This window comes from Lichenostomus cassidix, chromosome 7, assembly GCF_008360975.1.
Source record: "Lichenostomus cassidix isolate B80296 chromosome 7, HeHo_3.0, whole genome shotgun sequence".
NCBI lineage: Eukaryota > Metazoa > Chordata > Aves > Passeriformes > Meliphagidae > Lichenostomus > Lichenostomus cassidix.
In genome coordinates this window covers 13,682,522-13,698,119 of record NC_139488.1, presented here as the reverse complement: position 1 = coordinate 13,698,119, position 15,598 = coordinate 13,682,522, and the positions used below count along the sequence as shown (strand labels likewise).

Here is a 15,598-nt window from a genome sequence, read left to right as displayed (position 1 = left end):
TTCTTCAGAAATCAAATTATAATAAAGAAAAATCCAACCAACCAGAAAACCCAAAACCAAACAAAAATAAAACCCCACCTAACCACTCAGGATAATTAAAATTTCTCAAAATGCAACAACAAGCTGTATTAGGCTCCCCCAATTTCTCAATGACAAACAGCAGAGCATGAGGCTGCTCTTTACCTTTTCCTTCTTACATAACTACACGTGCATAAAGAAAGGGCAACACATAACAAAACACAAAATACATGTATGCTGTACAATATGTGGAATAGAAGATAAGGAATTCTAATGGCTTTTAAATTTATCTCTGCCATCGTATCTTGTTTTAATTTAAAAAAGGACTTCTGTGGCTGGTTAGTGTCACTGAACTGATAAGCTATCGTGGCTTATCCTAAAACAACCAATTTCCCAAAAGACATTTGACTCATTTAGCTTCTACTGCAGCTAAAAGGCATAAAAAGAGAATAGAATATAGCAAAAGTTTCAAGCAACATACTAGGTTTATATGGTCAGCAGTTGGAAAGATCATGTTTTGACCAAACTTGGTAAGTTGGATGTTTTTCAATTCCTGGGCACACTTCACATTTAATTAGTTATGCATGTTCAACATATTTTTATCAATTTATAAAAAGACTTAAAATGTTCTATTACTTAAAGTTTTCAACAGGAATGCACAAGCATTCACTCCATTTACTGAAACTTGGCATCTGAAAACCGTGACTTTCCAACTCCAAATACTTTCAACATTGGTCTTCTCTCTATGATAGAATTCAATACTAATTTTATATCCACACAAATGTAAAGCCACCAAAATTTTAATAAGTAGCTAAAGTTAGTAAATCATCAACATGATATTAAGTACTTATCCCCAACATGGAACAGTCTCCTCCTTGTACTGCCAACTTTCTAGGATCTAACAGACTTCTCTAGCTGTCGACAGATATTTACAGTTAGTTGAGCAAAACAACGTTTCCCAAATTCACATATATGACTGCTGTATTCTGCAGACTATTTCTTGACTAGAACCACAAGACCCATAGTGGTTTGCATCTGGTGTGTACCCTGCACATTAAGAAAATGGCTACCCTACTTAAATGTCAGAGTTTTAAAAAAACATTAAAGAGCTGAATTAAGTAGGGGTTGGGTTGTTGTAAAAACATGTTAGTTCTGGTGAATTCTTACCATACAACTGAGCTGGAAAATACAGCCTGAAGGTGTTCTGCATTTTAGGGTTTAATAGACACAAAGCAGAATATTGTTTTTCCATAAGGCAGCTCAAACTAACATGAAGAAGATATAATTTCTGCATGTTATAGGCTGCTATAGAGTTACATAAAGTTATTCTTTTTTTCCATCTTGTTAACAGACACAATAAAAAGAACACACTTCAGTCAGAACTGATTACAGATCAACCACTAGAAATTCATATGGCCGACCTGACCTATTTCCAGAAAATAGTTTTCTCCCTATATGTATGTATTTGAAATAATATTTATAATCGCATTAGAAAAAGAAAATATTTTCTTTCTCTTGTTATGTGCATATGTGTCCATTAAGAAATCGCAGTTGTGCTGTCCTAGATACATAACCTTTTCACCAGGTAGATAGTTTATTTTAGATATGGCACAAGATCTCAGCTAGTCCAGTAACAGAAGCCCATACCCAGGATATTTCATTTTTTCATGCCCAGGGTGTTTAGTATTTGCTGAAGGTATATTAGAAAAATATCCTATGTAAACAATGGAAAAATGTTACAGTTGAAGAGACAGGATGGGAATATAGTAATTCAATACTCTTTTCATTAATTATGTTCACTTACTTTATTATCCTACCACTGGTCACTGAATCCTTATTTCTTGAACTACTTTTTATTTTCGGTGACATGCTACAGCGAGTGAACTTTGTTTTCAGTGCACCATTTTTGTGTTAGGCTCCAGGCTGGAAGAGCTTGCAGGAAGCACCTGTGTACCTGGCCAGCCATAGAGCCAAGAAGAGCCCTTTGATGTTCCGACAGTAGCTCCTATCGTGCTTTGTTCTCCTTTAGCATGAGCACATTCCCCTGCAGCTGTGGGATACCCATGTTCCAGTCACTGCTGTTAGAAAAAGGCTCGTGGTGAGTTACAGCTGTAGTAATATAGGGGTTTGTGTTATTCCATTGCAGAATCATTAGTACAGCACACACATCCAACAGACTAAAAATAAATAAGCATTACAATGTACATGTAAGTATTTAACAAAATGCCTTTAAAATTTTAGGCAAGATGCAGATTTTATTCTGAAATCACGAGTCCAAATTTTTATAGAAAAGTACATATTCAGCTATTATAGGACTTCAGTCCTCCACCTCTTCAGAGGTGAATTCACAGTACATTTAGAGACTGGGAAAACAGTGCAGAACTATCACTAAGATCATGTTTTCTCTTAAAATTTTTATGTTCTGTGAGGCAATTTCAGCAGACATATAGCCAACCCTCACACCAGATGACCTGATGCAGGGGCAGCAGTTGTTTACCAGGTGGTGGCAGTTCCTCTTGGGGTACAAGAACACTGTTCTGATAACCCTGAGCTTGTGCTTTTCAACTTCATGCCAGAAGCCCCTCAAGTCCTACCGCTGATCTTTATATCAGCAGAAGGCAGCACTGCCCCTGAATTAAGTATCCCATCTTTTCCTTCCTCACACCCCATGGGGAGACAGCTTCTGATGCAACCTCATACTGCAGCAGACAAAAGAACTCAAACTCACCTGGCTAAAAATGGTGATGGTATGTAACATAGGTAAAATCCTAAAGTTTTAGACAGAATTTCATATTCTAGGAATTCAGTAAGTCCCTTTCCCCGAACTAATCACAAATGATTTTGAGCCTTAGCAAGGAGGTTACTATAGACCAGGTTAACACAAAACAATCAAGATAAAACATTTATTTTCAGACCTCCTTGGATTTTTTCTTTATCTAGCCCACTTAAAAGAAGATTATGGAAATACCTGGAATGTGTTCCACATCTTGGCAGAACTAGGCAAAGGCATACCACCATCTGCTGGACAAAACTGGATCCCTATCTCACACAGCACTGTGATGAAAAACAGCTGCAGAGAAGACAGAACTGCATGCAAGGTTATTTGCACATTCTACTGCCACTGCCCTGGAGAGCTGCCCAGAGGTGCTGCTCCATCAGAGGAGATGAGCTGCAAGGGACAAAGACATGACAGGCACCTTAGACTGCACACAAAGCTGGCAGCTCCAGCACAGCAATCCCTGCAGTGAGCAGTGGCCTGGCCTCTCATCAAGAAAATGGGGTGCTATGAGACCTAACTGCTCCACACATGGAACAGACTCAAGTATATTTTAGTCACTTTATTTGTATCTATATACATTACATTTTGATTCTCCAAGTAGTCAAGGCGGTTATTCTTAAATAGTTTAGTACATCAATTTTATAAAATACAGCTGAACCAACAAGGTAGAATAGAAATGCATACATTATAGTACATTAAGTGCTTTGAATAATGACTAGTCTGGCCACCAGCAAGTGAGCAATTAGTTTGATTTTGGTCATTCTCACAGAGGAAACTCCACAGGTAACTCCCCTGACACCAGAGAAATTCCTCTACCAGCAAGAGTCCCTTAAGTGCTTTTTAGGACAAAATGCATTCCTGGGCCACTACAAGGCATTCTGCTATCTACATAATGACTCAAAGCCATTGCTTCTGACTTGGACAAGATTTAGACATTTGTCTCAAGGCCGCAGATCAAAACAACAGAAGAGCCAGTGTAGCTCTGAAGAAATTCAGTCTTCATGTTTGCAGCTGGAATTTACTTACAAACACACACACTAAACGTGTGTTATAAAGAAAGAAGCTGTGACCAAAGGGTTCATCCTTAGGAATTCTGCAGAAACACAGACCAAACAGAGCCTCCCAAGCAGCTCTCAAAGATTTGTTCTGCATGAAGTATTGCTCTTCTTCTGAGAGAATAAAGCTTTGTAGTAATTGAAATGTCAGGACAACTCTTATTCTGAAAAAGGAACATTTGAGGAGACCCATTCAGCTGTTGGGATTTGAACTAGAAATGCTTACAGCTTTATGTCACCGGACACCAAAGATGACCCAACTCCAGCTGATAGTGCAGCTACTATGATACTCATGACCAGTAGCTGACTATTTACTCCAGTCCAGTCAGGACTAGTCTATCAGCAACAGCCTGGCCAAACATTAGCTGTTGATGCCAGCTCACGAACACTCCCACAAATATCTCCAACTGCTGTAACTTCAGCCCAAGAGGGTCACAGTTCACATGTCTCTGGCTCTGTGTTCATAGGCTGCAGAACAGTAGAAGGTTCTCTCACTTGTACAGTGCTGAGGGCCTTGTGCTGTCATGTTCAGAGAAGAATTAGTGACTGTCAGATGATCGAGCTGCCTTCAGCCATGCGCTCAGGACTCTGGCAGACCAGCAGCACAGAGCAGCCACACATCCCAGGAAAAGGGTTATTGGTGACAGACCAGGCTAGCACATCACATCAGCCTACTGCAGATGCCATGACACACTTGCCCACACTCGTGCTCCACCAACCAATCCACATACTGACAAAGGTGGAAGACAACATAATTAGCTGCTGTTGGGTCACCTTAGCTGGCCAGGAAAGTCAATTTTTTTCCCTGTAAACTTTAGGAAGAGAAGGAGGAGAACACATGTAAACTTCAACTGAGACTGGAACATAGGTTGCATGGCAGGTTCTTTCACATCTATGAACCAAGACAGTAGGCAGAGGCCACAGAAGTGAGAGTAGCACTGAGCTGATGGACTGATTGACCTCAGACACACACAGAGCTAGGCATCTTAGGAGCTCATTTCAACAAAAGAGGCAAGATGTATCCAGGGGGTGATCAGCTGATGTGCTGTGTTGGACTGAAAGGATTCTGGGTAGAGGAAGCAAGGAGTACTGCGTCGCCTTTCCACAGCACACATCACTGCAGCCTTCAACACTGCACCCCCAGAAACAATTACTACATTGTACTGAGGAACTGAGTACACTTTCTTTTCTGGTGCTTCAAGGCCAGCATCTTTGCTCATCCTCCAGTACAGTTTTGCAATAGGGTGGGGAAGACTCCTTCCAGCACAAATGACTGTTATCTCCTGACAGCTCAGACGACAGCTGCACTGGTTGGTTTTGGAGCCAACTGCTCAATTCTCACTGCTGGCCTTTTCCTTTCTCCGTGCTGCCCACTGTTGGTCACTCCTAAACAGCCACCACCATCTGCTGCAGAAGAAAATACTGAACAGAGGAGGAGTGAACAAAATGCACATTTCATTCCATGGTTACAGTGATGAGGACATTATCAGGCAACTGGTTAGAATGAGCAAGTGATCACTAACAGCTATCCTGTCCCAGATTCCATGTTCATTTGACACTCTTCCATCAGAGACTGGAAGTCAAAGGACAGTATTCTTGCCTTTCAAACTCATTAAAACTCCTCTTATTTACTGGCCTATATTATAATGAAAATAAAAAGTAAACTCATCACCTACGAAAATGAGTAAAAATTTTTTTAAAAAAAGAAAATGGAAAGAAGTGCTTATTGTCATAACACAGAGACTAACAGATCTCTGCACGTCTTATCCATCATACAAGATGCCTGTTAGTGCAGGTTTGCCTTTTTACAGAAAACAGTAACTACATTCATCTCAGTGACAAAAATCATGTCACAAATGCAAGAAAAACATTCTCCCGGCAAAATTTCACCATGAGGTAAATGCATTGCTTGAAAGTAAAGGGGAACTGAAATGGATTTGAAGTGATCTGCCAGGAAAGATGGTTTCAGTAAAGAAAAAGATGTCACTCTAAAGCAGTATGCTTCACTTTGTCTAGCAACTTACTGCCTTTACTAAGGAAAGGATTGATCTGCTTCATAAATGTAATTAATCATGTCTTGTTAAATTAAAGGGTATACTATAGTTACCTATTTCCAGGAATTTAAGCAACATTCAGATCAAAGTTCTGTATAGGACTGAAGGGATATGTTTTGAGTTTTGCAGTGTACTGATGACTGACAACCCATTTTTATGGGATTCAGCTAAGATGAAATTATGACACATAAAACCAGAGCTGTACTGCAGTAACATAAAAGATGAAGTCATAAGGCATTACAGATGTGGAGCTGCCTTAAAAAAAATACTGTTTACAGAACCCAGTAAAAATTAAAAATGTGGAGCACAAACAGGACAAGTTATCAACGGATCCTAAACAGGTCACCTACAGACCACTGCAGCAATAGCAGAACTCATGAATTAACTTCATTCTTCTCTCCCCCATCCACACTTAGGGGGTTTATTTCACATTTCCAGTACCAAGTATCCACTACAGAAACATGAGCTGCACATATTCAACACCATTTCGGCAGTGCAAGACTTCCAGAGATCATGTACTTCTAAACCATCAGGACCTGGATAGCTTCTCAGTTCAGTACTCTTACAAGGAGATAGCATCACCTTTCCAGTGACAGGAGGGATGTCTCTTATCAATGCTGTTCCGAGGTACCTTACAGCTTAGATCCTTATTGAGGCAAGTTTGCTTATTATCCTCCAAAGGAGGATTAAAGTGCAACAAGCAGATTTCATACTTCATAACATGATGCACACAGTCAGCGTAGACATGGAACTGCAATCCTCTTGCTTGCTGCTGGACAGACCACTGGAAGAGAGCGGCCTATAACGTCATTGTCCTCTTGTGCTTTCCCAATATGGGCTTCAGCTTAGCAATTCAGGCCCAGTCCTGTCCAATGGTCTGGCACCATCAGGAAATACTTGTCCATAGCTTCACAAAACCGGGTCCGGTACAGCTCTGGAGAGACCACAGTGGGCATCTTACCTAATGTGTAAGAGTCAAGAGCAGTTAGAAATGGGCTAAAGATATTTCAGTAAAGACAGATGTCACATGAGATTACACCAGCAGAGCATAAACTTGATGGCAACAAGATAAAATCTTTGAAGTTCAACAACAAGCATAAGGTTTTGCACCTGGGAAAACATAATTCAGGAGCACAGCACAGGCTGGGATCTCCCTGTCTGGGGAGCAGCTCTGTGAAAGGGACCTGAGGATCCTGGTGGACAAGCAGCTCAGCGTGAGTGAACAGCACTGCTGCTGCTGCTGCTGCTGTGGCAAAGAAAGCCAGCAGGACACTCAGTGGGCTGCATCAACAAGGGCATCAGCAGCAGAGAGAAAGAAGTCATTGTCCCACTCAGGATCCCAGCTTTATCTTCCACATGAAGGTGCTATTCCTGGTCACACTTGGAATACTCTGCTCAGTTTTGGTCCCTGCTACACACAAAAAAAATGTAAACAGGCAGAAGAGGGTCCAGAGAAGGGCCACAGAGATGATTCAAGGACTGGGAAACCTGCCATATGAGGACATGCTGAGAGAATTGGGTTTGTTCAGCCTTGGAAAAAGGGCTTAGGGGAGACCTTATCACCATGTTCCCATATTTAAAAGATGGGTATAAAGATGGAAATTCCCCTTTTACAAGGACTCATATGGAAAAGACAAATAGTAATGGCTACAAGTTGATCCCGGAGAGATTCCAATTGGACACAAGGAAAATTTTTCACGGTGAGAATAATCAGCCATTGGAACAGTCTTGCCAGTGAAGTGATGGATTCCCAACACTGCACAATTTTAAGATTCAGCCGCACAGGATGCTGAGCCATCTTGTCTAGACTGTGCTTTTGCCAAGAAAGGTTGGATTGGATAATCCTTGAGGTCCCTTTCAACCTGCTATTCTACAATTCCTTTCTCTGTTCTGGATAACCTAATCTCACAAATTTGCCTGGTGGGGAAGTTGTGGCTTTACTAGCAGTGTTATAGAAAGCTTCCACTTAACAAGGAAACATGATCAAAAGCTTTGCTTTCATTCTGGACTTACCTTGTCCTCCCAAGATGCCAGTTGATTTTACCACCATTTCAAGCTTTTTATCCCAGGTAAAAGTACGAATATAGTCTGTTACAATTAAAAAAAAAAAAAAAAAAAAAGAAAACCACATGTGAATATATTTTATGTGTTTTAATCTAAGTAACACTGCTCTAAAATGCATCTATTTCCCCCCAAAAAGGGCAAGAAAGCAGTAGGCTTTATAGTGAGAACTTCAGTGTTTTCTCTACCAGTTGCCTCACTTCCTGTATTATTATGTTTGGGTAGGGTGAATACAGTATCTCAAAAGCCCAGCAAAATCAACTCTTCCTGTCTCTGTGAGAACAGTCTGCCCAAGCATGTCTGTCTTTTTCTATGTTACAGTGTCAAGGGCTCATTTACAAGAGTCACCTCAGTCACCATCATCACAGAAGCACTGAGGCTTGGACACCTCTCCATTTAAACCAGTATTCCTCATCACTGCAGCCACCTAGAGGCTTAAAAACACTACAGAAGTGATTGCCACTTCATGATACAGAGGACTGGAAACATGACCAGTGACCCTGACTGGAAGAGGCGGCAGCAAGAAGACAACTTCCGAATTGTTTTCAATCCCCTTCCAGAGAAAGCATACTCAGTCAATACAAGTGCATGAACATTTTGGTCTACAAAGCTGTAAGTTGCAGTAAGATTAGTTTTTCATTACTGGTATCATGATCTCCTAACATTTGATTACAACTGTAATTATACAACTTTGAATTTACTGTTTCTAGATTTACAAAAGGCTGCCCTAAGTATTCATGTTTCATCTCACCTGTGCTCAACACAAAACTCATCCAGACCTGACAATCTTAATACTTATCCATTTATCTGAATACTCTTTAAAACATTCCTTAGAGTGTTTTGGGACAGATATCATCAGCTTGTTCACTAACAACTATCACTTCATGGCCCAAAGCCCAGAGTCCCACACAACAGAGCCTGCAAATAAAGTTTTCAAAGCTTTTTACAGACCTAACTTATTTCCTGTATCACATTAGGATCTAAAATAGGTGGAGATACTGACTTCAGATGCAAACACAATCCAAGCTAAGAGTTTTTAGTTCCAGTCCAACACAAATTCAGCTTGAGCACTTTGTAAATTCTCAGGGTATCCTCTAAAGAATATTCTGATAGCCTGATACGGCAGGCATGTTCTCTGTTCTAGAAGATATCTGCGTTCACCAAGTTCCCTCAGATATTTGTGTTAAACACTGAAGGAACTGGTAGCTTTAGATACCATGTAAAATATACTCTTTAATCAGGTAAGACTTGACATAGGACAACAAAAAGCCACACATACAGGAGAAGCACATGGTCAGTGTAATCCCATCCTATTTACTCTAATATTCAAGAGTCTACAAATCCAGAAAGTAGTAACAACTTGCAACAAACAACAGCTTTCTTTGTAGCTGGGACTTTAATTCTCAACTAGAAATGTTATTGAAATGGCTTTCAAGCTTTATCATAATAAGAGTAATCCAGATCTCCTATCTTGAGATCTCATCTGGAAGCATTTCTGAGCTGGGTTTCAAGACCATTTCATTTCCATGAGTCAATTCCACATCCTGCAAAATTGCCTCATCTCTAAGTCTTTTATACTACAGAAGTTTGCTTGCCTAAAGATGAGGCTCTACTTTCCAGTCACAAGTCAGAGGATGCAGCAAGGTAATTACTACATTGCCACCCCTATTAGCCAGGTCAGACTGTATGATCATGAGAGATCTCATGGTGTTTAACTTCTCTCGTCCAATCCTACCAATACTGTTTCTCCTTAGAGCCCCTCCACACAAGATCTAAAAGACCGTGTAAAAACACGACTAAATTAATGTTTACAGATTAAACACATAAAAGCACACAAATAACTGTCCCTGCTTCAACTGGAGTCAAAGTGTTAAACTACCTGTGAGGCCTCCTGCATATACTCATAGCGAAGTAAATGCTAATCTAAGCCTATGCAAGACCTGAAGAGAAGACTTCCTGCCTCCACTTTGAATACCTGTCAAAGATGAGGGTGGTATTCCACCAAGGAGAAGGCAAGAATTCCTGACACACATCACTCTGGTGGTGGCACAGTTCTAAGAGTACCATGAACACCTACACCAGAAGAAAACTGCTTCATCATCTGAGAGCAAGAAAATACAAAAGACAACCTACCAATGATGCCAACAACCAGCTCATTGTTGGTATCATCCCGACCCACCAGCAGGGAATAGTCGATGATGAGATGGCTGGAGAGGAACTGGGAATCACTGTGTATGGAAGCTTTCAGCACAGCTTTGCAATGGGAACGGATGTACAAAGGATTGTCCCGAACCATCTTCAGAAGGTTTTCATCCAGCAGGACTACATCACAAGTTTCCTTGCCTGTGTCTGTTTTAACATTTCTATTCCGGAGGGAGCCCTTCAGGTCAAACACCTGCAAATGGAGAACAGCACTACTTTGTTTCATTTTTCTGGGTTAAAGACTTCAATACCTAATACTTGAGAAGGCAGCACAGCAAGGCAACTCTTTTCTTCTCTTTAGGAGGGAGACAGTTAACAAAAAGTATTTTGTGGAGAATAGCATGTAAGCCTGGGTGAAAGCTCTGCCACCTCAATTCACAAGATTTAGGCAAGTTATTTCACTAATATTTAGTCTAAATTAAGAGAAAAAGGGTGTCCCTACTTTTTATATTGTTTAGGTAAACTCAGTCTTCCAGCCAGCTTCTACAGTTAATTGCTGACAAAAGCAAAGCCACTGACGAGGGAGGTGGGTCACGCATGAAGCACCATTTAACATCCCTTAACACTGCAAAGGCAAGAGACAGGCCCATTATCAGGCTGGCAATGATATCTGGAGTTCTCCAGCCCAAAGTCCTGCTTGAAGCAGGTCCTGTTAGAAGAGGCTGTTCAAGTTCAGTCCAGTCAAGATTTCACTGGCTTCCACAGAACAGTCCACAGCCTGTTTGGCTTTCTGTTTTCTAGAGCCTAAGCCCTCCTCATGCTTTAAACAACAGAGAAACAAAAAGAAAACCCACATCTTTTACATCTATCTAGAATTTCCTCCATTCACTTCCTCCCACAAACATTCCCTGTTTGAGGACAGGCACTGAAAGGTAAGGTGGAAAGAACTGATACTATCTAGTTTTAGAAGTGATATTTGTTTGAACTTATTTTTCACCCTCAAAGCTCTGTTTAAAGAGACCTTCTCCCTAGTAATTTCAAGAATTTCATTCTGCCTAATAAAGATTGCTCTTCCTTGACCGAGAGCAAGACTGAACTCAAAATCTTTTCCCACATCTGAAATGGTTCCAGGAAAGAACAGTGGGTTGAAAAAATTATTAACTCCCCCCACTACAAAGTAACTCACCATCTTTCTGAGAAGGGCTCTCATTCTAAGCATACTACTCTGTAATTCCAGTCAGTTCCTCTGAAAGCTTTGTAAAAAGACTTCACCTTTTCCTAATTAGGTTGGTAATGCTTTCTCTCAGACACCAGAGATCCAGGGACAAACAAGACTTCTAAAGACTGAAGCCTGCATAACAGCTATCTGAACTAGGCAGCATAGGCACTGAGCTCCTGAGGATCACATAACAAGGAAAGAGGCATAAACTGTCACCTCTCAGCAAGGCTAGATGTCGACAGCAGTCACAAAGTTAAAAGTTACCCAGATGGCTATGGGTGACCCTGCTCTTTCTCCCACTCACAAGTGCACTGCAAGGGATGAGAATACTTTGTTCTTACCTGAGCCATTTTCCTGCCATAGAAAAGGTTTTCCATGACAAGCAGATCCAGCTTCTTTTCAGTGTTGTTTTGAGAGTTCTTGTAACCAATTCGATATACTCCAAGGATTTTAGCCAGTGCTGTGGGCTTCTAATGAAGACAAGACATGGGTTAATATCTCTGTGTAGAGACAAACAGCAATCCCATACTAGAAGCACCACTGTTATCTGACACTGTATTACAGCTTAGAAACCCTAGCATAATTTCCACTTTACATCTTAAAAACACATTATTAGTGTAACTCATACCCTCAAATATTTTCTTTTATTTAAATTAAAAAGGCTAATAGAAACTTCTACTAGTCTCTAAAATACAGAACACTGCCTAAAATAAAAGGCACTTTTTTTACTACCTTTTGCTGAACTGCATTAGTGATGTAAGTGAAGTAGTGTGGAGCAAAGTCAAGGAATGACTGGACTTCCAGACGAGGCATTTGCTTCAAGATGAATCTATCATCTGTTTTAACATCAGACAGAGGCAACAGGGTTACATACAATAAGTGATGCACTATTGGCAATTTTTTAGGACTGTCACATAGCTGAAATGGTTTGAAAAATTAAAGCACTACAATTCTCTTAAATCCTTACCTACAAAAGCTCATTCCTATATTCTTTTTACTTGACATATTCTGAATTTCTGCCTCTCTGGATTTCTGCCTTCTAGTAAATCATGGTCAAGAGACCGCCTACACTAGATCTATCTCAGCTACACAGACTTTCTATACAGACAACACAAACAGCCTATCAATACTTGTTTTATGTAGAAGCCTAGAAACAGCCACAGTTTTTTAAAAAAATCAGATTAACTAGAGCACGTCAGATTATAAGAAACACTGTGTCTTTAATAAAAATTTTTCCTTGAATCATACTTCAGTTTTTGTTTTCTGAAGCCTACTTAAGAGTACAATCCTTCTATTCAACCAGCCTTCCTAGTTGCTACTGCTGAAAAACAAAACTGCATTTTTCCTCCTACATGTACAAAGAGACAAATAATTTGATACTGAAGACCCCAGAACAATACATTTGATTTTCCCTTCAGAGTGGCCACTTCACAATCAGCAACCCTCTGGACAGAGGTCATCAGGGATTAAATGACATGCTGACCACCACCATTCACAAACAGCACCCTCTAACTACAAGGGGGGAAGGAGCTGCATTTACCCTCAGTCACATAGAACGCAGCTCCAGATTTGCCTCCTCGTGCCTGCCAGGGCATGGAGTGAGAGAGGGATCGGATGAAATCCTCTTCACTGCTCCCCAGGATCACTTCACGCATCTTGTGAAACTCCCCAGCATAATAAATCCGACAGTAGAACTTGGCATTCGCATCTGAAAACTCTGCAAAAAATGGTTTTCCTCAATAACAGCATGCAATACACACTGACTACCTGAAATAACACTGAGATTTTACTGATGTCTAGAGGAGTATTATTGTGCTAAAAATTCCTCTCCTCCTTATTGTAATTTAGAAGCTTCAACCAACAGGATTTAAAAGGAAAATTTACAGGAAAATCAACTCCCTTTAGGTTAGCTCACATGGAAAAGTGTTTGGAGAACAGATCAATTAAAAAAAAGTTTAAGGAGTATTTTTGCAAAAGAGATTGCCTGTAGTAAATAAAAACTGCATTGCTTTTTTTCTTGATTTGCTTTTCCTTCATGATAAATACCAAGAAAAACCAATTACTAACTTCAAAATTTCCACCACATGTGCACGAAGAAATGAGTTTGTCAGCCAAAACTAAGTAATTATTTACAACTACTCACGGAGTTCCACATGGGGATTCACCACCTGTTTCTTCTGTCCATCTCCTCCATCTCCATCATCTGAAGGCATAAAGGGCACTCATCAGGCCTGTCCACTACTGTTACTGAGAAAGCCACATTAGGTACTACTGGTAAACTCACATTACAAGTAAAATATTTTCTTTTTTTCCCAAAGAACACAGAGGGAACTATACACAGGGAATTAGGAATACAGCTACAGTTGTATAATATATATGCTAGAAGGACACTGCTGTTTATGGACCCAAGTCCAGTTTCTGTCTCTCTCTCTCTCTCTCTGTCTTCATTCATTTTCCATGAGCTGAAACAATGAGAACTAAACAGCAAGTGAGAAAGAGAGACTGGGCTGCTTAACTAGAGTCAAGTCAACCCAAAGGCATTCAAAACCAGACTACTCCATGTCCCTATAATATGAGTTTGAAAGAACCTGTTTCCCTTATTACAAAGAAAAGCAATGCATTTAGGAAAAAACTATATTTGATGTTCATATGATTAATTTTCAATGCATGCTGAGTGACCCTAGACTGTTGAAGAAGTATGAGCAGAACTGAATTCTGGGCCTTACAAATATGAATGATGTTTGGGAATCATTCAAGAGGGAAATCCAAGAGAGTAACAATCCAAGAGAGAAAATGGATTCCACAGTCTAGTACCTTGAGTCTCTGCTCCTTGGTTTTCTGCTCCCTCTTTGCCCATCTGTCCAACCTGGTAGTAAGCACTGTCAGCACCACGTAAGGTCTCTTTCTTCTGGGAAGACAGGTCTGGGCTCTTCCCTCCCGTGCCACGGAAGAAAGACAAAACACTAGATGGTTTCTTTGCTACAGGGAAAAGGAGTAGAAAAGATGGTGTTGGCATTTTCACAGGCAGTTTAATAAAAGCATGACTCCTATGAACATTCCCCATTCACTGTTCTAACTGGAGGAATGATGCCATTTAACTATTAACTTATTTGCTATACTTCAGGCAACTAAAGTCCAGGAGGGTAGATAATCTAGTGCTCTGAGCAGCATCCTAGAATGCAGAGACATTTGAAAACCATATCAAGCATGAGTGTCTTTAGCACAGTAAGAACTTCATATCTCCATTTCAAAATATTTTAACTGCATCTCTTTAAAGAAGGCAACGCCAAAAGAAAGCCTCATATCCCACTGAACGGGCTAGATTCAAGAACAACCCTAGGTCCACTACCTAATAACATATTAAATCAGGGAATGACAGTTTGATCTCATAAGAATTAGAGAAAGCCACAGACTTCAACGAACCAAAGAACTCACACACTCCCACCCTCTAATGTGTTACATTAAGTCAACACTAAGACTAGTCACAATTTCAACTTGGAATGCTGCTTCTTTTACCCCACAAGAACTAGAATCTAGGTTAAGTGGACTCAAGCCTGAGCTGAGATTAGCATCATGGATGTGATTTTGGCAAAATGGTCTTACGCTGTTCTGGCTCCGCATTGCGAAGTGGACACATGTTAGCCTCAGGCAGGCGGACAGGGCTACTGCTCTTGGGTTTGCTGTCTGACATACTGAAAGGACAAAGAACAGAGAAGTCATGAACCCAACAAATACTGTGGCAAGACACCACTTCTTTATGCAGGGACATTTATTTCTACCCCCTGCCTAAACACTAAGGGAAGAAGACAATTTGAAGGTGTAACGCTGTGTGACTCTCCAAAGTTGTCCTCCTCCACCTTCCTACATAATACCTCTCAGAATCCACAGCAACAGCTCCATCCATGACCACAGCAAAGGTAAGCAGGCCCAGTAATCCTACCATGCACGCAGTCAAGGGATCAGGTGATGGGCCAGCACAGCCCCTAACATGAAATGGAAACTCACATACTGAAGTATGTGTTCGTGACATAGAATGAGTCAGATTCAATCAGAAAGCAAAGATCCTAACAGGAGCATATTTTGAAGGCTCTTCCCCATCCTAGTTTTGGCTTATTCACTACCATCACTGTATATACTGTAATTTCTGCATGTAACCTGTTTGATTGTAGTCCTTCTTCAGAACTGTTCTTCAGAGATGCTTTGGACAACTCATCCAGGGCATTTCTGTACTCCTTACAGCTGAGGAGGAAAGGAAAAGAAAAAAAAATTC

General features: G+C 40.5%; 1 protein-coding gene across 7 annotated transcripts in view; it reads right to left on the bottom strand.

Moving 5' to 3' along the window:
- Positions 1-3,341: 3,341 nt before the first annotated feature.
- The window catches only part of PIKFYVE (phosphoinositide kinase, FYVE-type zinc finger containing), a 64,695-nt gene continuing 52,438 nt past the window's right edge, over positions 3,342-15,598 (bottom strand). For all 7 annotated transcript variants that reach the window (XM_085066282.1, XM_085066288.1, XM_085066285.1 and 4 more), the window contains 10 exons: positions 15,484-15,567; positions 14,932-15,020; positions 14,143-14,307; positions 13,472-13,531; positions 12,869-13,045; positions 12,061-12,164; positions 11,670-11,798; positions 10,101-10,362; positions 7,920-7,994; positions 3,342-6,867 (listed from right to left, as the gene is read on the bottom strand). In XM_085066282.1, coding sequence (XP_084922408.1) covers positions 6,752-6,867; positions 7,920-7,994; positions 10,101-10,362; positions 11,670-11,798; positions 12,061-12,164; positions 12,869-13,045; positions 13,472-13,531; positions 14,143-14,307; positions 14,932-15,020; positions 15,484-15,567 — 1,261 coding nt within the window. In that variant the 3' untranslated portion in view covers positions 3,342-6,751. The remainder of the gene's footprint in view (positions 6,868-7,919; positions 7,995-10,100; positions 10,363-11,669; positions 11,799-12,060; positions 12,165-12,868; positions 13,046-13,471; positions 13,532-14,142; positions 14,308-14,931; positions 15,021-15,483; positions 15,568-15,598) is intronic.